At 35.5% G+C, this 24539-nt stretch overlaps 4 protein-coding genes across 7 annotated transcripts; 3 read left to right on the forward strand and 1 right to left on the reverse strand.

Moving 5' to 3' along the window:
* Positions 1-3634: 3634 nt before the first annotated feature.
* Positions 3635-4366, forward strand: LOC142164962 (uncharacterized). The gene has a single exon (XM_075223628.1). The coding sequence runs from the start codon at positions 3635-3637 to the stop codon at positions 4364-4366; it is 732 nt and encodes a 243-aa protein (XP_075079729.1).
* A 5228-nt stretch (positions 4367-9594) lies between these two features.
* Positions 9595-12661, forward strand: LOC107775164 (protein PSK SIMULATOR 1-like). Of its 2 annotated transcripts, none has more exons than XM_016594864.2 (2): positions 9595-9735; positions 10676-12661. In XM_016594864.2, the coding sequence occupies exon 2, from the start codon at positions 10726-10728 to the stop codon at positions 12469-12471; it is 1746 nt and encodes a 581-aa protein (XP_016450350.2). In that variant the 5' UTR covers positions 9595-9735; positions 10676-10725; the 3' UTR covers positions 12472-12661. The 2 variants fall into 2 exon arrangements, with proteins under 2 accessions (XP_016450350.2, XP_016450349.2); XM_016594863.2 differs by having other exon boundaries at positions 9598-9735; positions 10673-12661.
* A 3694-nt stretch (positions 12662-16355) lies between these two features.
* Positions 16356-19974, forward strand: LOC107775163 (heterodimeric geranylgeranyl pyrophosphate synthase small subunit, chloroplastic-like). 3 transcript variants are annotated; one of them, XM_016594861.2, is made up of 3 exons: positions 16356-16536; positions 17387-17789; positions 19200-19974. In XM_016594861.2, exons 2-3 carry the CDS (start codon positions 17448-17450, stop codon positions 19854-19856), a joined length of 999 nt encoding a protein of 332 aa, XP_016450347.1. In that variant the 5' UTR covers positions 16356-16536; positions 17387-17447; the 3' UTR covers positions 19857-19974.
* Positions 19975-20308: 334 nt separating this feature from the next.
* On the reverse strand, positions 20309-24033 carry LOC107775167 (cytochrome P450 76A2-like). The gene is made up of 2 exons (XM_016594866.2): positions 22034-24033; positions 20309-21119 (listed from the first exon to the last, which is right to left on the reverse strand). The coding sequence occupies exons 1-2, from the start codon at positions 22940-22942 to the stop codon at positions 20508-20510; spliced, it is 1521 nt and encodes a 506-aa protein (XP_016450352.1). The 5' UTR covers positions 22943-24033; the 3' UTR covers positions 20309-20507.
* Positions 24034-24539: the final 506 nt, after the last annotated feature.

A 24539-nucleotide genomic window follows, 5' to 3' on the forward strand; every position in this document is an offset into this window, starting at 1 on the left:
ATATGACCCCTTGAAACATATGTAGAAGATGTGAGAAGAAGAGAGAGTGAAAGTAATGGTTGTGAGAACACAACTTTAACTTCATAGCTTTTAGAAGCAATGGTTGTAAAAACACAGATTTTGAATTTGCTAGTGATTTCAAAATATGTAAAATATGGGCTAGATTGGGTAAAACTTAAAAACACGAGCCATTTTTTTTGTTATGGGGTAAAGTCATGTGTATTTTCTTGTAATTCTTTCAATATTATAAGCATTGACATAAGAATTTACTAATTATAAGTTATGGACCAAAAGTGCAATATTCTCTCTATTATCATTGATATCTAACGCTTACGATCAGTGGCGGACGCAGGATTACCTGCCAAGGGGTTCAAAAAAGGAAAAAGTTAAAAATGTTGTAGCTAGCAGGAATAGAACCAATGATTTTAGAAATTTTTTGAACTTTCTTAACCACTAAACTATTCTTTAGAGTTGTATTAAGGAGATTCAAAACATAATATATAGAGGTAAAAAACAGATTTTGCCATACATATACATTATAATTTTTCGACGAAGAGGATTCGGATGAACACCCTTCCGCCCCTCTAAATCCGCCCCGCTTACGATTATATTCGGTTTCTTTGAATCTTTTTGGTTCATATTGGACAGCTAACAATATATGTATTATTAGCTTTATAATTGTAAAACTATTTCCCCCCTATACTTCTAGTATGTTTTTGCTTTTTTTATTTAAGAAGAAATAAGAAATTATCCAAAAGGCCAAACTGTTCGCCGCCGTTCTAATTACATTTCCTAAAATAAAGGGATTGTGATATGCAGAATCATAGATAAGGACGGCTGACCTAATAAGGCTAGCTCTAAAGTATTTTTTTTCTCGACATTATTTCTTTGTAATAATTAGGCTATTTGCTAATTTATTAAACTAACCAAACAAGCAAGCAAATAAAACGTATAAATGACAACAGGTAATCACTATAAGGGACTGCTATTTAAGAATTAGCTAATGTAATCTGAATTTCAACTTTTTAGTTTAATTTTTGAGATAAAATATTATAACTTGTCATGAAGTTAAGATTTTTAGTTTAAATAAGTATTATTGGCTAATCTCTAAATAAGATCTCTAAGAACGGTTGTTTGTGCACCTAGCCCAAATAAGCCAACATGCACTGGTAGACCTTGATTCCAAGATTTTGGTAAAAACTTACGATTAGGTTATTGCATATACACTTCTTTCACTAAATCATAATTAATTATTATATATTTTACCTTATTAAATTATTTAGCTGTGGTAAATTAATATAACTTGATGTAAGCACTCGGTTTAGATTAATCTACAAAAAAATTGTATAAACCTAAAGGATGATGTCATCTTATAATGTCTTCAACTACTTTTACTCCTTCTTTTAGTGGGCGTTGAGACGTAAGAATTGTAAAATTTAAAAAAAGGTGAAATTTTTTTTCAAGTGAAAATGATATTTGAAATTTAGAGTTGTGTTTGGATATGAATATAATTTTGGGTTCTTTTTGAAGTTTTGTGAGTGATTTGAGTGAAAATTTTGAAAAATAGCTTTTTGGAGTTTTTCAAATTTTCGAAAATTTTCAAAATGCATCTTCAAGTGAAAATTGAAAATTTATGAACAAACGTTGATATTAGAGAAAAGTGATTCTTTTTTTTGGAAAATAGGAAAAATTTCATATTTCCAAACGGGCTCTTAGTATGTTTCTGATCTTTAAACATGGAAAATTTTAAAAAGCTGATTTTTCTCTCTCTAGGAAATTCCCTCCCCATCGACGGTTTCTTCAAGCGGCGGTTACGCTTAGCGGAAACTGTGGTTGTCAATGGTGAAGGGCAAGGGAAATGGACCAGGACGGTCAAGGAAGACACCGATTCTAGTTCTCGGAAACTCACTAACAACAACTACATCTCCATCAGCTCAGTTTGTTTCTCAGAAAACACAGGCAGTGACAAGCAATGGTAGATCCAGGGGTGAATCAACAAAATGGAGAGATCGATAATGGTAATCTCACTCACTCTACTAATTCCCAGACACAGTTAGTAGAATTGGACAGTAGATTGCCTAAGGATGATAGTGGAAAGAACAAAGTTGTGAGTGAATGTGTGGCTTCAACCTCGAGTGTATCACCCGTGGTACAACCACGACTAAATGTACATGCAGATGAAAATCTACAGAAATTGAAGGTTAACAAGGATCCAATTGCTCCGGAGTGGGTCAATCTATTCGCTAAAAATCGAATAGCATCTAACGGCCTTGCTCTGTCTTACATAGCCCCAACGATTGTGGATGGTAATGTGGTTATCCAACTAGATCCAATAGAGACTGCGAAAGAAGCTGAGAAGTGGAAGCATTCCCTGATTGTTGCAGTAATAGGAGAAATCCCAGGGTATAGTCAGATGAAGAGATACATTAACCACAATTGGTCAAAAGCCTCATGCTTTGAATTATTTTGGCATGACAAAGGCTATTTCATTGCCAAATTCAAAGAGGAAGATGGCCTCAAGGAAGTTCTGTATAGATGGCCCTACACAATTAATAATCGACCTATCATCCTGAAGAAATGGTCTCCTAACATAGAATTTGATACAGCTTTTCTCAAATAGATCCCCTTATAGGTCTCTTTCCCTAACTTGCCTATGGTTTATTGGGGAAAAGACTCGCTAAGCAGACTGGAAAATGTTAATGGAGTGCCACTATTTGCTGATGAATGTACAACTAATCAATCAAGAATTTCATTCGCTAGGATGCTGATTGAAGTGAACATCACTAAGCCATTACCAATTGGAGTCACAATACAGGATACCTCTGGAAAGATGTACAATCAAGTGGTGCGGTTTGAATGGCAACCTGAATTTTGCTCAGATTGTCAACAACTGGGGTATGCATGCAAATGCAATGAGGAAGTTCAAGGGAAGCCTCATAAGATTCAGAAAGTGTATGGCAAAGCTCATCAGCCAGCAAAGGATTGGAGAAGCAAAGGAAGTATGCAACCGAATACAAGTAAGCCTCAAGAGTTAATTGAATCAAATGATGCTCCTAAGCCTAATAGTGCTGAAACAATACCTCCTAAAGTGCAAACTGTAGTCCCTACTATAATGGCTGGAAAATCAGTGGATAATACACAGGGCATGACACTGGCTAAAAGACATAATAATAGTGTATCTAGAGACAATAATAGTGTTTCAACTCCCAGAAAAACTGTAGGTGGTATCTATTTTTCAATGGTCACACAGAACACATTTGGGGTGCTATCAGAAGGTCAAGGGGATAGGCAACCACCAGATAGAGGTAGTACAACAGATCCTTCCAAATGACAGTTCTCATGTGGAATGTAAGGGGGGCAAACCAAAGATATAAACAGAAGGAGTTGGCTAAACACTTCAAAGATAATCATATTTCTTTAGCTGGTTTAGTGGAGACTAGAAGCAAACAACATACGGCTTCTGTTATTGCCCCCAAGATTGCAAAAAAATTGGGACTTAGTACATAATTATGACCATGCAGTTAATGAAAGAATATGGCTATTAGTGGACAAAAATATATGGCAAGCGGATGGGATTCAAGCTGATGCCCAATTTATACACTGTATCATTAGTAACTCTACTGTCAGATGTATTATGACTGTGGTATATGGGTATAATAGCTTAGAGAAGAGAAAGGAGATATGGCAAAAGCTTAAAAACCTTTCACAAACCATTAACCAACCATGGTTACTGTGGGGGGATTTTAATGCTATTATCTCTACTCAAGATAGAGTATCAAAGGTTGCACCAACCCAAGTATATGTTCAAGACTTTGCAAGCTTTTGTTCAGACACAATAATGTCTGAAATACCTTGGAGAGGAGAATTCTTTACATGGACAAATGGGCAAATGGGAGAAGACAAGGTAATTAGCAGGATAGATAGAGCATTGGGGAATAATGACCGGATGATGAACTTTGATCACTTTACAGTTGAAATAGGGGATCCATTTATCTCAGATCACTCACCACTCACACTAAAATTTCAGAGGAGAAACAATAACATAAGAGTGCCATTCAAATTTCTGAATGCTTGGGCTGTGCATGAAGATTTTCAGAGTATTGTTAGTGAAGGATGGCAAGGAGAGAATCAGTCTTGTAAGCTAGCTACTATCTGGTCCAGCTTGGAAGCAATGAAGCCTGTATTCAAGAACTTAAATAACAGAATCTTCAAGAATATAACAGAGAAGATGGATCAAGCAAGAAGGGACCTGACTGAATGCCAGCAAGAAATGAATAGAGATTACTCAGACCAGCTAAGGATGATGGAGAAGGAGGCCAAATTTCGACTAGAAAAATGGTCAAGCATTGAAGAGAAGATACTATAACAGAAATCTAGAGCTTACTGGATTAATGTTGAGGATGGAAACAATAAATACTTCTTTGCAATGATGAAAGACAGCAAGCAGGAAAAATATTACTACTCTAACAACACTGAATGGTGAGATTTTGACAGACCCTAAGAGTAACAAGAGGGAGATAGTTGATTTCTATAGGGCCCTTATGGGAACTGCAGCTACAACTCTGCCTGCTGTTAACATGCAAATTCTGAAAAAAGGACCTCAACTGATGCATCAACAGGTAGTGGAACTGGTCAAAGATATATTCAAGCAAGAAGTAAATGAATGTGTGCATGCTATTGATAATGACAAAGCTCTTGGCATTGATGGATATAATGCTGTCTTCTTCAAGAAAGCATGGGAGGTTATTAAGGATGATGTATATGAAGCAGTAGTGGCGTTCTTTTGCTACATGTATGATGGCTAAGGCCATTAACTGTACTACAGTTACCTTATTGCCTAAGATCACCAACCCTACTACCATCAAGGACTACAGACCAATATCCTGTTGTTCTGTGTTGTATAAGATCATCTCCAAAATCTTAGCATTAAGATTGCAGAAAGTAATGGGTTACTTGATTAATGGAGCTCAGGCTGGTTTCATTCCTGAAAGAAAAGGAGCTGATAATATCATTTTAGCACATGAACTGATTAAGTCTTACTCAAGAAAACATATATCACCTAGATGTATGATCAATGTAGATTTGCAAAAAGCTTATGACAGTGTAGAATGGAGTTATGTGATACAAGTCATGGAGGGTCTGGGGTTTCCTCATAAATTCAATCAGTGGGTGTCATCTTGTATTCATAGTGTGAGTTATTCTGTTGTGATAAATGGGGAGCTAACTGAGCTTTTTCCTGCTGCTAAAGGCCTCAGACAGGGTGATCCAATGTCCCCATTTTTGTTTGCTTTAGCAATGGAATATCTAAGTAGATTGCTCACTGATCTGAAGAATAAAAAGCAATTCCACTTTCATCCAAAGTGCAAGAAACTAGGCGTTACTCATTTGAGTTTTGCGGATGATCTATTATTGTTTGCTAGGGGTGATAAACAATCTGTGGCAATGCTGAAGCAGTGCTTTGATCACTTCTCCACAGCATCTGGGCTAAAAGCTAATCTGAACAAGAGTTCAGTCTACTTTGGTGGAGTGTGCAATGTAGATCAAGAACTTATACTCCAACAGCTGAGGTATGTACAAGGTGAACTACCATTTAAGTACTTGGGGGTCCCTCTTACTACCAAAAAGATGAAGGTGACACAATGGCAACCACTGATTGACAAAATAGTAGCTAAAATATCATCCTGGACTGCAAGAAAGTTGTCATATGCTGATAGAGTTCAACTTATTAGAACTGTACCTTTTGGAGTACCATCTTACTGGTCTCAAATATTCCTGATACCCTCCAAGGTGATCAAGCTCATTGAAGCATATTGTAGAAGCTTCATGTGGTCAGGAACTAATGTCATTACCAAGCATGTATTAATATCTTGGGAGAAAGTCTGTCAACCCAAGAGTGTTGGAGGGCTAAACATCCTAAACCTCAAAAGCTGGAACAAAGCAGCCATTCTCAAATTGCAATGGGACTTAGCAACAAAGGCAGACAGATTATGGACCAAATGGGTTCATGTGTTTTATATAAAAGGGCACCCTTTAGCTAATATCAAAGTGCCTAACCAAGCGAGTAGGATGGTTCAAAAGATCATGACTGTTGCTGGTCCAAACCCACAAATGCAGGGAGATAAAGGCAAATGCAGTAAGATCAAACAATTGTACTTGCAACAGCTTGGATCATTAGCTAAAGTCGAGTGGAAAACAATCATATTCAAGAACCTAGCTAGACATAAAGCAATGTTCTTCATGTGGCTGATCATACAAGAAAGAATGCTGACAACTGACAGGCCGATCAAGTGGAACATCAATGTGGATCCAACATGTGTTTTTTGTGGAATTCATCCAGAGACTCATGCACATCTATTCTGCGAATATACTATCACCACTGGATTATGGGCAGAAATTTTCAACTGGTTACATATCCGGATGCAAATAAAGACGTGGGATCAATTAATATTTTGGTTTTTGGAGAAAGCAAAGAATAAATCTGTTGAAGGGCAGCTTTTGCGAATGGTTCTAACTGAAACTTTGTACAGTATATGGACTGAAAGAAACCATAGAATATTTGATAAGATACATTGAGATAGTAAGAGCATCATTAGAGAGATAACATATACTTGTAATATAGAGGCTGTAGGCAAGCTTAGAGAAGTTCTGCAGCACAAATTTCTATAGGGGTATAAGAGCAACTATGTAGAGACAAGATAAAATAGTCTGTTGAGGATAGGAGTACAAGATAAAGTTGTGTATAGGCCGACCTGGCCACTATAAGATGTAATTTGATTCTTTGGTGATTAATAATATTGTGAATTACCATAAAAAAGATCTTTAAACATGCTTCATCAACTTAAAGTTATTGATTTGACTAAAATCTGAAGTTTATTAGTCAATAGGCAGTACCTTCTTGTTTACTAAAATATGTCTATTCTATTCAGTCGAATGTAGGTTTTTTCTTGTGATATGAAATATGTAAAAAAGTCATCAACAATATATAAACACGTAAAACTATTATTCTATTGTTTAAATGAAAGTGGACAAGTCATGTCTAATTAATTAAATAGATTATTACGAATTTGTGTTGGATAAATCAATGATTTAGGACAAGACATATCTTGATGTCTTCCTAATAGACACATGATCTTCATATGTTTGATCAAGTTTTATAACGTAACTAGTGAATTTATCTGTGCTTCGCGCGGTTACAAAACTTAATTAATCTTCTGATAATACCCGAATAGAGAAATATTTTAGTTTGAATGTATTAGATTTCAAGTTGTAATCGATTTTAATATTATAAATTTTTTAATAATCTATATAGGTGAAACTACACCTTTTTCTCGTCTTTTACATTTTCCTTTTTTGCTTATTTCTCTCTACCAATTTATTTCAGAAAAATTATCAGTGTCAAGAAAATTTATTCAAATTATCAAAAAAGAACAAAAAGAAGACAAAACGGTATAATGCAAAAGAATACAACAAAGAAGTTCAATTCACTTAAAAATAAAAATAAAAAGAAAAAATAATGAATCGAATAGAATTCTTGCATGAAATCGATTCCTCAATCGTATTGGCTTCGACGAATTGCCCTCTATTTCTTCTATCTAGAAATAGATTGGTATTTTTGTTTATTGGTATATGAAAGGGGAAGACGTGCTAACATTTTGAGTAACTGAAGAAGACTATGACATTATATTGGCTTTGACTAACGGATCAAAGGGAGAATGTTTCTATCAAATAGCCCAAGTACTAATCCAACTCTCCTCCAAATGTAGTGTTTTCAAAGTGACAAAGTTACAAACTTCTTTTAGTATAAAGCATATGTAACAAAAAAAGAAACTTGTAATGGATTTAACTAAGGCTCGAACTTACTTTAAGATCACGACGAATGCGTCCATAATGATGAACATATTATAAACCCTTAGTACAAATAAAATACCAACAAGTTATACAAATATAATGCTGACACAACTTAATTAAGTTGAATACAAAAATACAAAAGAAGATTTCATCTGAAGAACTAAAATCTACTAACGACTTAAGTCTTTTCTTACAGTAATAAAAAGATATAGGAAATACATCACATACAATCTTAATTTGCTAGAAGATTGAAAAAAAGGCTCCACATCTTCTCCATTTCAGCCAATGAACCTGAAAAAAATAGGTGTAAGATTAGTTTTAATGAGAAAAAGTGGCGTATTAATTAGCCCCAATTCACTGATCTATGTAACCATTATTTGTATTAATTGGTTGCAAGCGTTTCACTCTTCTTGGAAGAACAAGACTCTTGATTTTTTTTAATATATACATAATAGAGAACATAAATGGAAAAAATTTGATAAAGGCAAAAATACAGAAAAAAAGATAAATGCCAATACTCATTAATGGGAGGTGCTACATCAATATTACTATTATATATATATATATATATATATATATATATATATATATATAGATAGATAGATAGATAGATAGATATTATATAAACCATAACTAATCTCAATGTGAACTTGAAGAGACACATTACTAAAACAACCAACTAAGCATATCATCACAATCAAACAAAAAAAAAAATTAAAAAAATGAACATTGTCAGGCATATCATATCTCTGAAATTACAAAGAAATATTTGTTGTCAAATAGCCCATAGATTTTTATTCAGTTCAACAACAACAACACTAATATAGCCAGTTTAATCTTATAAGTAGGATATGAAGAATAATATGTACATAACTTTGCCCGTATCCTGTGCAAGTAGAGAGGTTGTTTTCAATAGACCATCGATTCGAAAAAAATGCATAACACAATAGAATAGTGAATAAAATTCCATAACGAAAAATTCAAAGAAGCAATAATATCATTAAGATAATATAAAAATTAAAACAAAGGCAACATCTAAGTAGTAATAGAAATCCAAGAATAAAGAATATAAGAATAATGCTACTACTACTAAATTTTGTATTTAGTTCATTAACTTATATTTTTCTTTCTCGCCCGATGTTCAGTGTCCACTTTGGAGATGTGAAGTCATACTTCAGAATAAAGTACTTTCGACCAAGAATGACTTTATTTTTGAAGCCGAGCTCAAGACTTTTGATAAACGATAAAAAAAAATACTTAACACCGATCACACTCCAACGATTATTTCGTTTGGTAAGGAAACAAGTTATCTCATTGTTGATGATTAGTTATCCTGGAATTAATTATTCTATCATTTCATATGGATAAAAAACACTACTATCCCGAAATAATTAATCGCGAAACTAGGTATATCACTATTTAATTCCAATCAATATAAAATAAATTTATCTCAAATTTAATCCCGTAATTAATTATCTTTTATCCCTCTTGCGAGACGAGCCCTTAAATATTACCAAAAACCAGCCCACAAGGATATGCTCAATGAAATTTCCCCGAAAGACAGCCAAACAAGAAAATTACAGCGGCATCCCGTAAAAGTGAATAATCAAAAAGCATAAAACTCAGATAATCCAAATTATATTACCTCGGTTCTTACGGCGCACTTTAGCCTCTATCCTTTTATTAGTCTATACTGCCCTACTCTTAAGTGTAAAGTAGCACTACTCTACGTCTCTCTCTTTTTCCGTTACGGTCCTTCCTATTTTGCGCTGGTAGTGCGTATGTTATAAACCTTCACCCCACACCTTTGTTTCTCTCTCATTCTCTCTCTCAAAGAATCAATGTTCCTTCAGAGTTTTCAGCTCATTCTCATTTTCCAATTAAAGGGTGAGTTTCAACTTTCCTTATTATGAATTTTTGTTGCTTTTTAGCTGCATTATAAAGATTTGTTTTTCTTTGTTTTTTTTTGGCTGTTCATTTTCTGAAAACGGCTAAAAATGGAATCTTTATTTCTTGGGACTATAGTTAATCTTCAGTTTGTCACAAAGAGTTCATTTATTTATTCATTTAGTGTTTGAAGAGATAGCTCAAAGTGAATCTTGATTTTCAAAAAGCAAATTTTGATGGTTTTTATGTTTGTTTCTTTGTAAAGAAAATCTAAAGAGCCCCTTTTTAAATCTAAAGATACTATTTATGATATCTTTTGGATTTTCTTGGGTGTGTTTTGTCAATTGTTGGGTTCTGTATTTGTTTTCTTGAGGTTTTGAGCTTATGAAACAATGTTTAGTGAGTTAGATTTATTTCTGTTAATTTTAGTTTTTCTTTTCTTTTAATTTCTTTAAAACTTGAATGGAAGTGGATGACCCAAAACAGGCAAAGCCTTGTGCTTTGTTCAATGTGATTTGAGTTTTGTAGAAATAATTGGTGGAAATTGTGTTGGTGAGAGTAGTTTTTATTTGGCTTAAGTTATTTCCATTAATAAAAATTGCATCTTTAAGGGTTTCAAACATTTTTTAGATCAATAAAGAGAAAGAAATAAGGATTTCAACTATTAGTTGAAAACTTGTTGTTTTAATACTGATAGAAAATCAGAAAGAAAGGAATATTTGTTGTTCTTCTTTTCCTTTTTTCCTGAATATAAATTGCTAAAGTTGTGAGTTTTTCTTAAAATAAAGAGTGTATATTTCCCCCTTTAGATTAATAAAATGAAATTTATTAGTCAAATAATCGTAGCGAATACATATACTTGGGGTTTAAGCGGTGTTCTTCAAATTATTTGTCTGGTCATTGTCGTGGTGGTTAATGTTCTTTCATCTTTTTTCAGCAGGTAGATGAATTTCTTGAGATTATAATCTAGTTCTGTATTTGTACTGGGGAATGATGGGAGTTGAAACGGTGACAGAATCGTTGTTTAATTTGTGGAGAACTTCGCGAAAGAGCTCGGCTTCAGAGACTGAGAGGAAGCATGTGATAGGAATTCTGGCATTTGAAATTGCAGGTTTGATGTCTAAGGTGGTTAACTTGTGGCAATGTTTAAGTGACAGGCGAATCGACAAGTTAAGAGAAGAAATCTCATGTTCACTTGGTATTCAGAAGCTTGTTGCTGAAGATGATGAATATCTTATGGATCTTGCTATTGCTGAGATAATTGACAATTTGGGATGTCTGTTGAAATCAGTGGCTACGCTTGGTAAGAGATGTGATGATCCAGTTTATCACAATCTTGAACGAATTTTCGAAGATCCAGTTGAAATTGAACTCAATGGGTGTGCATGGCGATATAGGCTGAAGAAAATGGACAGGAAGGTTAAGAAAATGGAGAGATTTGTTGCGGCCACGACTCAATTGTATCAGGAGCTTGAAGTTCTTACCGAGCTTGAGCAAACGTTGAGGCGGATGCAGACCGGTGCTAGTTCAGGTCAGATGAAATTGCTTGAGTTTAGGCAAAAGGTTATATGGCAAAGAGAGGAAGTGAAGAATCTAAGAGAAATGTCTCCTTGGGTTAGAACTTATGACTATACTGTCCGGCTTTTGCTTCGATCTATTTTTACTATAATCATGAGGGTTAAGTACCTATTTGGGACAAATCAAACAGGAGTTGCCGGAGGTAGCAACCATTTTGAGGTCATTGATAATGGTTTTCTTGATCGCAGCCGGTCCATATCTGTGCTTACTCTGTCGTCTGTTTATCCGTCTGAAAATAACACATCGGAATCCTATTTAGGTTCCTTAGGCAGGTCATTTTCAAGCCTTGGGCTAAGTGGAAATAAAGATAGATCAACTAATAGAAAATCTCTTGCTCGGCAATCATCTGTGTTTTGTGGAAAGCCATCACAACTGAGATCCAGGCGATTCGCGAATGTTGGACCTTTTAAAGGATGCATAAACAGTGGCACTGAGTCACCTGTAATACTTGAGAGTTGCATGCCTTCTATCAGCGATCTTTCAAAGTCAGATGACAGTTTCCAAAAAGATAACGACAAGTTTGAAGACACGAATCCTGTTCCCGCTTCCTCCAATGGCATAATTTTTGCAAAAACTTCTCTATTCAATTTCAAGCGTAAGCTGATAATTGCTCCTCAAGATTCTCTGGGCTATGCTGCTTTGACACTCAAGTATGCAAATATCATCATACTTATAGAGAAATTATCCTCAGCACCACACTTGATCGGTCTTGACGCAAGAGATGACCTATACAATATGCTGCCCGCTAGCGTCAAAAACTCTCTGAGGAGTAGGTTAAGGGTATTCGCCAAATCATTGACTTCATCCGTTTATGATGCTGCGCTTGCAGCGGATTGGAGTTTGGCATTGGGAAGGATATTAGAATGGTTGTCGCCACTTGCTCATAACACGATAAGGTGGCATTCTGAACGAAACTTTGAGAAACAACGACTGGTTTATGGGGCTAATGTGCTTCTTGTGCAGACCCTTTACTTTGCAAACCAAGCAAGAACTGAAGCGGCGGTTGTAGAACTTCTCATGGGTCTAAATTACCTATCAAGATTTGGTAGAGAAATTAGTGCAAAACCGTTAATGGAGACATCTTGCGGTAGAGCTAGCAGTGAGTATTTTCTCCACAAGGATAATAATCCGAATGCATACCACTTGTATCATGATTAATACACATAAATGACTAAACAGAATCACTTATCATGAGTTTGTTGTTACTTGATTGAGTTTGTAGTGAGGTTTGTATATTCTTTGTTTCTTTAGTTCTTTCTTCCTGTTGCTTAAGGTACCCTCTGATAACACTAACTGTTCATTCCCTCGTGTTGGCATAAGACTTCTGCTGTTCTATTGATTTTATATACCCTGAACTTTGTTAGTTGACAAACGAATGAAGTTTAGCCACTTTGTGTTAGTGAATGTGTACAGTGGGGGAGCCACATGTATTCAAGGGATGTCGATACACCCCTTTGTTGGAATATACATTGTGTCGCTAGGTAAAGTTGTCTCTGTGTGTCCTAAAGATTAAGGGTTCAAGCCGTGGAAGTAGCCACTAATGCTTGTGTTATGGTTGACTGTCTACTAACTATTGCTTTAGGGTTGGCTGTCTACGTCACACCCCTTGGGGTGCGGCCCTTCCCGTATCCTGCGTGAATACAAGGTGCTTTGCGCATCACGCTGCCCTTTTTTTAAAATGTAAATATATTACATATTGACACTCCTTGATTTTTTCGTGGGTTTACATCTTTATATTTTGACCCCCTTTGTGAAAATCTTGGCTCCACCACTGAATGTGTATCAATACAGTATTAACCCTCTCGCAGTATAGGCTTAATACTGTATTGAGTATTGACACACTGAGTCAACGGCATCTGCATGTTATTGCTTACAAGTTACCAGATGCTTAAGTTTTAGCTTAGAACTAGACTGTTTATGTTATTGCTTAGAATGTCATAGTTCTGGTGTTTGTTTCCTATGGGGTGAAGTTTCTTTTGATATTCAGGTACTAATAGAGGACTAGATGACTAATTATGGGAAAATCTGAACATCATCAAAATCATAATACAAGTAACTTCTAAAAGTATTTTGACGAATGTTGGGAAGGACTTGGATTTTTTTTTTGTGGGGTAGAAATGACACCAGGTAGCCACTCTAAAGGGTTGCTATTTAGGAATTAGCCAATGCATCCTGAATTTTAATTTTTCGGGAAGTTAAAATTTTTAGTTTAAAATTTCAAAACAAAATAAGTGCCGGCTAATTTCTAAATAGCATATCTGAAAATGGTTATATGTGCACTTGCCCCGAAAATTTTAGATGCCTACTCATGTGGAAGTTAAAAAATGTATGTACTTTCTTTCTTGCCAATTGCTCAAAGAAATAGAAAGAAAACATTTTAAGGGCAAAAAGGAAGACAAAGTTGGACAACAAAGCATTTTTCCAGGCTGTTGGGGCTTTATTTCTTATTTCTTAGTATAGATTGGTATGTATTATTTTCTTTAAATTTCTTGATCAACAGTGTGTATTGGGCCATGATGTGTAGTGCATTTTTTTTAATTTTAGTTAATTGGGAAATGATAACCTTGTGTTTGGTGAGTTTTGAACTTTAGTTGAGAGGAGGTGTGGTGCTGACTGCCAAAAGAGTATTAAGAAAAGAAAAAGGATATCCCAATGGCTCAATGATTCCAGCAAAATAAATGCAAACTATTGAAGCTAAAAATGAAAAAATGAAAAAATGAAAAAATGAAGATTAGATGCTCATACAAAATCTAATAATTTAGAGTTCAAATGTCTCTTCTCTGTTACAAAGTGTATATTATAATTACGTCTTAAATCCAAATAAGTTGGGGCGACAAAATGAATTCTCGTTAGCTAACACTATATCTAAACCCGTTCCAATCAAATAAAATATGATATGTGCCTAGGAGAGCACATCCTGACGTATTCTATGTTGTGAGAGTTGATCATAACTTGACTAGTTTTATGATAGGTTGTCAATTTATCGCAACCCTTCTTCTTTAATGGAACTTGAGATCGACAATATGAACAAACTCACACAAACGAAATTAGTAACAACCAAGTGTACTAGAGGAAAAAGAGAAACATTGGTATGTATGTTGAGCAGTAAGCTCAGGCATAGATTAGTGCTTTGAAGAAAACAAATATTTTGCCATCTGTTTCCGGTTTGCCTTCAGTAGGGATGGTAAGCGACGCGGTGCGGTGTGAGTGTGATGCGGATTTTATATAAACCCACAAAATTTTGCCTCGCCTCGCCCCGCATAGTATTTTCACCCGCGTCCACCCGTCCCACATATCCACGCGCATCCACCAGCCCTAGCTTGCCCCACTTGAGTAACTTGTGAGTTTTTTTTTTCCTTATAGGTAGCTTCTAATCTTTTCAACGAGCAATGTGGAATTTTTCTTGCACAACCAATAATCTTCCCCTAAAACTAAATTCTTTGTAGTCCATCACTACGATCCACATGTCTCCCATTCGAACTAAGTTCCACGTGCCCCATTACTATGATTCATCGGTCAATTTTTGAGATTCACTGTGCGACCCACATGACTTAGTATTTATGGTCACCGAAGTGCAAAGCTAGCTTCTACTATATCTAGAGGCAGATATACATAACATCAAGCGGTGTCATCGGACACCGCTTTGTCGATTTTTTTACTAGATATGTATATATAATAAATAAATAAAATAAAAATATTGAGTATAAATACAAAAATAAAATCATTAAAAGTGACACCACTTGCATCAAAACATTTCAATAGTCTAGTGGTTGATAGCTTCAAGTTTGATGTGAGAGGTTCTTGGGTTCAAACTCCCTTGACTTCACAAAATATTTTTTGACTGTTACGGGCCTATTACTAGAAATAGCGACACCGCTTATGAAAAAACTCCTCTCGTTGATCATTAGATCCAATACTAGTTTGTTGGGCTCAACTATCCCAAAATACTTGTGCGATATTGACTGCTTCGGGTCAAACCTATACGGTTTTTCCTAAATGTCCTCACACCACATTGTTCACCTATCCAATAATGTACCCTTCGAACTAAGTTTCATATGATATTACCACGATCCACAAATCCGCTTTAGGTTAAGTTCGTACAATTTACTCAAATAACCCCACACCATTACAAGTATCCCTGCACACGTACCCTCCTAAGAGTAGGTAGGCGATTTCGCTAAAGGCTACCTACTCTTATATAATCCGCACAGTTTTGGAGTGACACTAGCACGACCAATTTGCAATTATCTAAAAACAATGTGCAAAACGTGATCACCCAAAGGAAGGCATCCGTAAATATCTTGGCTTTAATTTCACTATGGAACTGAATATTACTCTATTACTCAAAACACCTTTTTTTAGAAGTATATTTTATGCTATAGCCCTATCTATATGATAGAAAAGGATCCAATAATCCTGAACTGATATTATCTGGGATCGCAAATCCCAAGTTTGTCTATGAAGAGCGGACCTAATTGTATTAGTGCCTATAATTGATTTCTTCTGTGTAATACTAATCGATAAGACCTTATTAGTAAGTGGTACAAGATCTCATGCATTGGAACCCATAGTTATGGACCCGAATCCATTATTATGGAACAAATATAGTGCTTTGTTCAAAGCTTGACAAAACAAGCTATTACTAGATGTGGATCTTGGTGAAATCTTACCCGTATTTGCTATTTACACTAAATCATAGTACTAATTTACTATGATTAAATTATAATTTAAGATAATATTATATTATAATTAACTATAATTCGATAATAAAAAAGTAAATACATGAGTCATGTATTTATTAAGTTATAAATACTGGATGCAGGTGAATTTTAATCATATTTTACCTAGTGTTATAACATTACATTCCATCCGTCCCAATTAATATAATTCTGTCTGATCGGGGACAAAATTTAAGATTTATGTTCCTATAAATTATGCATTTAAGGAGTTATATTGCTTTTAAATATATATAAATGTATTTTTTTGGACAAACTAAAAAAAAAGTGTGACAGATAAAATTGGACGTAGCAAATTATAAATTTGGGATGTGAGGATTATTTACCTTTATCGAATCTGAAATAATCCAACCGTCAAACCAAATCTAATATCCCGGAAGAGAGACCAAAATAGAAACCACTGTGAGAAGTAAGAGTAGTAGGTAGCCCATCTCGCCGGCGCCGGTCAGCAGATTCACCGGCGAATCAAATTCCCCGTTGCTGTTAGGTAGCACTTTTGCATCCCTCTCCCCCGCACCCCCCCTCAATTATGTTGGAAGAATTGGCGTAATTTTGTAATTTCAGCTTGTGTATAACATGTTTGGGTTTTTTCTTCATAGCAATCTTGAGATTTTTGCTTATTTATCAAATTTCTGAAGTCCCTTTTTTCCTTTTTTGTTTAATGTTTATAATCTAAAGCTATGAGTGCCCTAACTGGAATTGACTATGGTCCATTGGTCGTTGTGATAAGATGTTACTAAACTAATAAAGTGTAATTTAGGCAGTGTTAATTTGCATTTTGGATGTATTTACTAAATATTGCACTTAAATGTTGATGTTCTGGAGAAGAAAGCTCGTTATCTTTAGAAAATATGCCTAATTAACTTGTTAATATCTAAGAAAGACTGCCTGTGCTGGTCGGAGTTAGTAGGTACCAGGGAAATAGTTGAGGTGCGCACAAGTTGGAACATACACCACCGTCATAAACACAAAAAAAAAAAATCTAAGAAAGACTATGAATATTAGGAGGAAGCTATCAATGAAGAAGAACTCTAGTATATTTATATTGCCGAGGGTCTATTGGAAATAGCCTCTCTACCTTCATTAGGTAGGGTTAAGATTTACGTACACACTACCCTCCCCAGATCCACCTATGGGATTAAACCAGGTTTTTTTTTTTTTTTTTTGTTATATTTGTATTTCTGATTTTTGATATGGAACTTTGTAAGCTTTGTTGGTGTCTTGTCTTTTTTAATTTTTGCATTTCAGTGTTTGTCTGAAGTCATTCATGTCAGTGGATAGATTACCATCTATTTGCAGTTAATCTAATCATTCTATTATTATATGCTCTTTATTAGTAACTTAGAGATCAGAATTACAGGTGGATTAAGTGGAAAGAGAGGAGAACATAGATAAATTATGGTGTTCTCTATGGTGATGAGTTTTTCACCTCATATCTGTCTTCCAAGGAGCCACATGGTTATGCAGAAAACAATCCGGTGCTCGGCTTCTGTTTCGACAGCGTCTGAGTCCATCCAATTTGATCTTAAGAATTATTGGACAACTCTAATTCGTGATATCAACCAGAAGCTTGACGAGGCAGTTCCTGTTAAGTACCCAAATCAGATTTATGAGGCCATGCGCTACTCCGTTCTGGCCAAGGGTGCTAAAAGGTCCCCGCCCATCATGTGTGTCGCTGCTTGTGAGCTTTTCGGTGGAAATCGTCTTGCTGCCTTTCCTACTGCCTGTGCCTTAGAGATGGTTCGTTCTTCATTTTCTTTCATCTTAAGTGGATAATCTCCTCGTTGAATTTTACTGATGAACACTTGTTCTTTCCTTCGAATTTTCTGTTTGTTTTCTTCATTTATTTCTTTTGGTGATAAAGGACACACACTTGTCAGCCTTCATATGTTTCTTAAGACTTTGCTCTACTTGCATCACTTGTTGTAGCCTTGATAGAAAGGTGCTAACATTACTTAAATTGATTGCTAATCTTTTGTAGAATAATAAAATCAAGAATCCACATTGTAGGATTAACTTTTGATCTTTGTTCTGAAGGACTGTTATATCCTCCACAATGCAACGAATAACTGGTATTTGTTCTCTTTTATGTCTCCACGAACAGATCCTTGAACCAATAAGTGAACTACTTGATACTATTACCTTCTGGTCTTTGAACTGTAGTAGTCAAATTATATTTAAGATATAATGCCTGAGCTTTCTCACCCTAACCAATTCTCATTGTATTATTTATGCTTATCTAGTTGGAGGAAAGAAAGTTAAGCAACACTGGAAACATTTTTAGACCCCTATTATTTTTTCTTTTGATAACGATGGTGATCAAACCAGCTCGCACGCACCTCAACTAATCCACTGGGTATTAGCTTAACTTCATGTTATGGCAATTCCACCCAGAGGGAAATGGGTTACTCCTGCAGCACGTCCTTGTATAATGCTCAAGGCTCTCAGCTGAGTAGCATGAGCAACTTTTAATTTGTTATGATCCCAAACTATCAGCACAAATATCAGGTAACTACCCACCAAAACTTAAGCAGGTGGAAAGAATTCACCTTCTGACGCCTCTGTTGGATTCATATCTTGGTCTCGAAAGTTGTTACTGCATGTCTTCGACCACTTGGCCCCTCTCTTAGAGGTTGAAATATTGTTAGATTAAGTTCAGATGTATGTCTTTTTTGTTTTTTTGGTGCAAAATGAGCAACATGAGCGATATAAAAAGCATAGTGAACTTCATCTTCCTTGTAGAGTAGAAGGAGCTGATTTTTCATAACCTGTTGTAACTATTTTTGCACAATCTTTCTGCGTTCAGGTTCAATGAGGTTTAATTTTACTTATCAAAGGGAAAAAATCTTGTGCTTATTCAGTTTTATTCTAGATAAAACTCGGCCCAAATTCTCGAGGCAACTGAACATGCAACAGTAAGTTGGTTAAGCTACTTAATACATCATGTTGTGCAACATTGTTTTGATGTTTGATTTTGTGTAATATATGCAGTAGATGAATTTTAATTGTATATGATAGTATGGCAATTTCTAACTCTGATATTTGTGTGTTGATCCTCCCATTGAGCTTGAGATATGTTGCTATATTGATGCTTACACTTGATCCATATGTATCTTAATTCCAAGTTTGACCTTGATCTGTTTCTATTAGGTTCATGCTGCTTCATTGATTCATGATGATCTGCCTTGCATGGATGATGACCCAACTCGACGAGGGCTGCCTGCAAACCATACAGTTTTTGGTGTAGATATGGCAATTTTGGCTGGGGATGCTTTGTTCCCTCTTGGGTTCCAGCATATTGTGTCTCACACTCCAAGTGATCTCGTTCCCGAGGATCGAGTCCTCAGGGTCATTACAGAGATTGCTCGAGCTGTGGGGTCCACTGGCATGGCTGCCGGTCAATTCCTTGACCTTGAGGGTGGACCAAATGCTGTTGACTCTGTCCAAGAAAAGAAATATGGTGAAATGGGTGAGTGCTCTGCCGTTTGTGGAGGTCTCTTGGCTGGTGCTTCAGATGAGGAGATCCAACATCTGAGAAGATACGGTCGAGCAGTTGGTGTCTTATATCGAGTTGTTGACGATATATTGGAAGCAAAAGAGACCCAGGACAAAAGTGAGGGGAAGAAAAAGAAAGGCAAAAGCTATGTTAGTCTTTACGGCATTGAGAAGGCTATGGAAGTTGCTGAGGATCTTAGAGCACAGGCTAAGAGAGAGTTAGATGGTTTGAAGAAGTATGGTGATAAAGTCATTCCACTTTACAGTTTTGTAGATTATGCTGCAGATAGAGGTTTTAGCCTTGATAACTAAGTCTAAATTACATTTGACATTATTGTCTTGTGTTTGATCATGATATTTGACCAGAACTATCAAGTTTGTTGTATGGATAGTTGTTAATGAAGCTGTAATTGCTATAATCTCAGCTAAATAGGATGTCAAGATTACATTGTCAAATAGCTCAATGATTAAAGTAGAAATGCCACAAGGTAGCCACTCTAAAGGCTGCTATTTAAGAATTAGTCAGTGCGTCCTGAATTTCAGTTTTTCAAGACAAAACTGTCATGAGTTGTCTTCAAGTTAAGATTTTTAATTTAAAATTTCAGGACAAAATAAGTACTGACTAATCTCTAAATAGCATTCCTGAGAATAGCTATTTGTGCACTTGAAAATCGCTTGCAACATTACAATAACAACAAAATAACCAGTATATTCTCACAAGTGAGATCTGGGGAGGATAGTATGTACGCATTTTTGATCCTACCTTGTGAAAATAGAGAGGTTATTTCCGAAAGAAATATGGAAAGCCAGAACGTGGCCAATAATTGGTCCATTATTCCTAAAGCCTCCTAAGGCCGTAAATATTCCAACTCTTAAGCTTAAAATAATTCATAACAGATAAACAGTTTGAGGAAACTAATACCTCAGCTTTCTATTACAAACAAATACACAACAAAGTCCAATTTAACCAGATGTTTTTCTTGGTACTGCTTTCAAAGGTTGGAATTTTCTCACTGTCATTCCCATTCTCTCCTTCATATCCATTGATTTAGGAGTGACATTTTCAGGAAGTTCCCAATCAAATTCATGAAGCAATGAGCCCAACACGACGTGTAACATGCGATTACCTAAAGGAAGTCCTACACACATCCTTCTACCAGCACCAAATGGTAAAAACTCAAAACATTGTCCTTTGAAATCAATCTTCGAGTTAAGAAACCTCTCGGGCTTGAAATTTAAAGGGTCGTCCCAATATTCAGAATCTCTTCCAATTGACCAAACGTTAACGAACACTTGAGTGTCTTCTGGTATGTCATATCCCATGAATTTGGTGTCATGTATTGCTCTTCTTGGCACTAAGAAAGGAAGAGGAGGATGTAATCGTAGCGCTTCTTTGATCACAGCTTGCATATAGGGCAGATTGTCAATGTCACTCTCCTCTAACTTCTTGTTTTTTCCTACTACCTCAGAGATCTCTGCTTTCACTTTGGCCATCGCTTCAGGGTGGCGTAGGAGCTCTGTCAACGTCCATTCGATGCTGCTACTAGTCGTCTCTGAACCGGCTAAAAACATTTCCTGCATTTTGTAGCTAATCAAAATTTATCTCAAGTAGCAAAGAAGTATGTACATTGTACACTAGCATACTTGATTTCAAGGGTCCTATGCTCTAAATTGTTACACTTGGCTACAAGACTCGAAATCTATCCTAAGGTCCTTACTTAGAACAATGGGATTCTGTCTGCTATATTTAAAACTAATAAATAAGGGCTTCTGAATCGATCTCATCTTCAATCAATCCTTCAAAATATATTCTATTACCTGCATTGTTAATAGCCAAAATTCTTGAGCATATGTTATTCTTGCAACTTCCTGAATGGTTTAAAGATTTTTGCAGGAATGAAATAGAGAAATGCATATTAAATGTACTTAGAATGATGTTCAATTATCAAAATAGAAAAAAAGGACAGTATGGTGCTCAAAGCATCTCGCGTTCATGCAGTGTCCGGGGAAGGGACACATCCCAGGGGATGTAATATAGGCAGCCTACCCTAATGCAAACGTTAGTCACTAATTCCATGGCTCGAACTCGTTTCTCCAAGGGGGTGGAGACAACTTTACCATTACTCCAAGGCTCCCTTCTAATTATCAGAAACAGAATTTTCAAAAAATTGGTTGAAAAATGAGGATCCTTGGAGCAACGGTCAAGTTGTCCCCATTTGGCCTATAGGTTACGGGTTCGAGCTGTGGAATCGCCACTAATGCTTGCATCAGAGTAGACAACCTACATCACACCCCTTGAGGTGAGACCCTTTACAAGACCTTGCATGAACGCGAGATGCTTTGTGTATCGAGCTGACCTTTTGGCTGAAAGATGGCATTCAGATCAAAGGTTTATTCCCTTTTTCTCTATTGAAACTAATAATCTTGGAAAACTTTAGGGGATTGTGTAAATGAGGAACAGGAAAAGTGCAGCAAACACTAAAACATACCAATATGAATATGTTGATCTGATGTTCTGTTAACTTAGCTGGTTCATCTTTTCCACTACCCTCAAAATCAAGCAACACATCCAAAAAATCTTTCTTCTTTTCGCCACCATCTTCTCGCTCTTTCATCCGTTCCTTGACAAACGTAGAGGCGATTTCCAGTGCGTTTCCCATATCGCGTTGCATCTTCTTGTTTAAGCCTTGTAAATCAAACCTCCTAAGACATGGAAAAATGTCTGAGACATTCGGATTACCCGACCATTCCATAATCCTCATCATGGCAGTAAAGAACTCGGAGGCCTTTTTGGATCCTGGATGTACTAAATCGCGCGAAAACATCAAATTCCCTAGCATATTAAACGTAGAAAGAAACACAAAACGCGTTACCTCAGTTCCACTTCCCTTAATTTCCACAACATTCGCCTCGTCTTCAATCCATTGAAGCATATCATGAACACATTTTCGCCTGATATCCACTGTTTCATTGATCCTTTTGTTAACAAACATTTCCACAGTACATATCCGCCTTAGCACACGCCAATACGTGCCATATGGGGCTAGAGCTAAGGACCCTTTGTTGTAATCATGTACCAACATGGTGTCGATAATTTTTCGCTCAGCAAAGGCGAAATCGTGGTTCTTGAAAAAATCAGCAGCTGTTTTAGCAGACAATATTGACATGGTTTTAACTGAGCCAATATTGAACCATACAATAGGACCATATTTGTGTTTAAAACTTGCTATTGTTTGATACGGTAATGTTCCAAGATCAAACATGTTGCCAAAAATAGGCAATCCAGGTGGTCCTGGAGGCAAATTGTAAGAACTAGACCTTTTTCTGGAGAATACTATGATTAGAGTTGGTACTAAGATAATTACAGACCAAACTACATAGCTCCATTCCCACTCCATTTTCCTCAAATTTTCAGGTTTTGTTGTGTTTGGTTCTATGTTTCTGTTGTTGCAGAAAATCTACAAGGTACGATATATTGAAAAATTGTATGACTTATTGAGTATGGTTGAAGGGAAGCCTTGACGTAACTGATAAAGTTGTTGTCATATGAAATACAAGGTAAGATTGCGTAGACCTTTATGGTCCGACTCTTCCCCGGATCCTATGCATAACGGTAGCTTAGTGCACCGGGCTGTTTTTTTTAATTTAAATTTTTTAATTGAACATGGTTATCACTTGCAACGCGGAATATGCCTTGATTATAATAATATTGACATCTGCAAACTTCTATGTAGCTATGAATTTTTTAATAGATTTTCAACTGAAATAGCTGCAATGTTTAAGGTATTCAAAACAGAACTTGATCTGGCCATGTTATTCAGATATTGGCTCACATTACAAAGTTAATATCAGTTACTCCATCCGGTTCAAATTATTTGACGTATTTCTCTTTTACATATCCCTTAAGAAAATATTAAATAAAAGAGGGTTTTGGCTGTCGAAGGCATATCGGAAACAACCTCTCTATACCCCACTTATGAAATTCTATTGAGATAAAGGATATTATGAGATTTGACAAGAAAGTAAAGTTAAGGAAATACTTTCTTAATTTGCCCCACGTCATTAAAATACATTATGTATTCTCTAGATGAGAACATCTAATTAAAGAGGAGCCAGTATTCATAGTTGTAGACTGTTGCAAACTCTCTGTTTCTCCTGTTAAGGATGACATAAACGAATTCGCCGAAGATGCAGAAGTAAAATTAATAGTTGTAGATGATATTTTTCTCTCAATTGACCCATTTTTGACCAATTGAAGATGGTTATGTGGTAAAGGAGGTAAACGTTGAATTGGTGTTGGACAGTAAATTTTGGGAATATTTGTTTGTGGCTTTTAGGTTTCTTCTATTTGGAGGTTCTGATTTTTGATAGAGTTTTGATCTAATCTTTGTTGAGGAAGAGGAGTAGAAATTGGACCTTTAAGAAATCTGGCATGACCAGTTCTGTTTTTGTCAAGTAAAAAAATAAACTTTTTGAATTTGTTAACAGCAACATCAATTACAGCTGTGTAATCAACATATACAAAGGGGTTTTGATCTAATCTTTGCTGTTGTTGGTTTTGATGAGATTGAGAAAGCAAACAGATTAATTTCATACAACTAATTATATATTATACAATTTATCTATAACTTATTAAAACTTTCACACATTATTTTTACCCAGTTAAATACAACTACAATAACATACAACTTAAATACAAATTTTATACAATATGTCTTTTGTATATTTTGTATCTGATTTATACATAGCAAAAACAAATTTCATACAACTAATTATATATTATACAACTTATCTACAACGTATCTACAATTTTCATACATTATTTTTACTCAGTTAAATACAATTACAATATCATACAACTTACATATAATTTTTATACAATGTTGTTCAACTTTCATACAATAGTTAAATAAATAAAAGAAAAATATATAAACAACAGAATACAATTTTTCTACAATTTTTCTACAATTTTACTATAATTTCTGCAGTATAATG

Source organism: Nicotiana tabacum, chromosome 10 (genome assembly GCF_000715075.1).
Source record: "Nicotiana tabacum cultivar K326 chromosome 10, ASM71507v2, whole genome shotgun sequence".
NCBI classification, from domain to species: domain Eukaryota; kingdom Viridiplantae; phylum Streptophyta; class Magnoliopsida; order Solanales; family Solanaceae; genus Nicotiana; species Nicotiana tabacum.

Coding starts and splice junctions, on each gene's coding strand:
- LOC142164962 (XM_075223628.1), top strand. CDS start 3,635: ATGACTGTGGTATATGGGTATAATAGCTTAGAGAAGAGAAAGGAGATA.
- LOC107775164 (XM_016594864.2), top strand. CDS start 10,726: ATGATGGGAGTTGAAACGGTGACAGAATCGTTGTTTAATTTGTGGAGA.
- LOC107775163 (XM_016594861.2), top strand. CDS start 17,448: ATGGTGTTCTCTATGGTGATGAGTTTTTCACCTCATATCTGTCTTCCA. Junction 17,790..19,199: donor CTGCCTGTGCCTTAGAGATG/GTTCGTTCTTCA, acceptor TGTTTCTATTAG/GTTCATGCTGCTTCATTGAT.
- LOC107775167 (XM_016594866.2), bottom strand. CDS start 22,942: ATGGAGTGGGAATGGAGCTATGTAGTTTGGTCTGTAATTATCTTAGTA. Junction 21,120..22,033: donor AGATCAACATATTCATATTG/GTATGTTTTAGT, acceptor TACAAAATGCAG/GAAATGTTTTTAGCCGGTTC.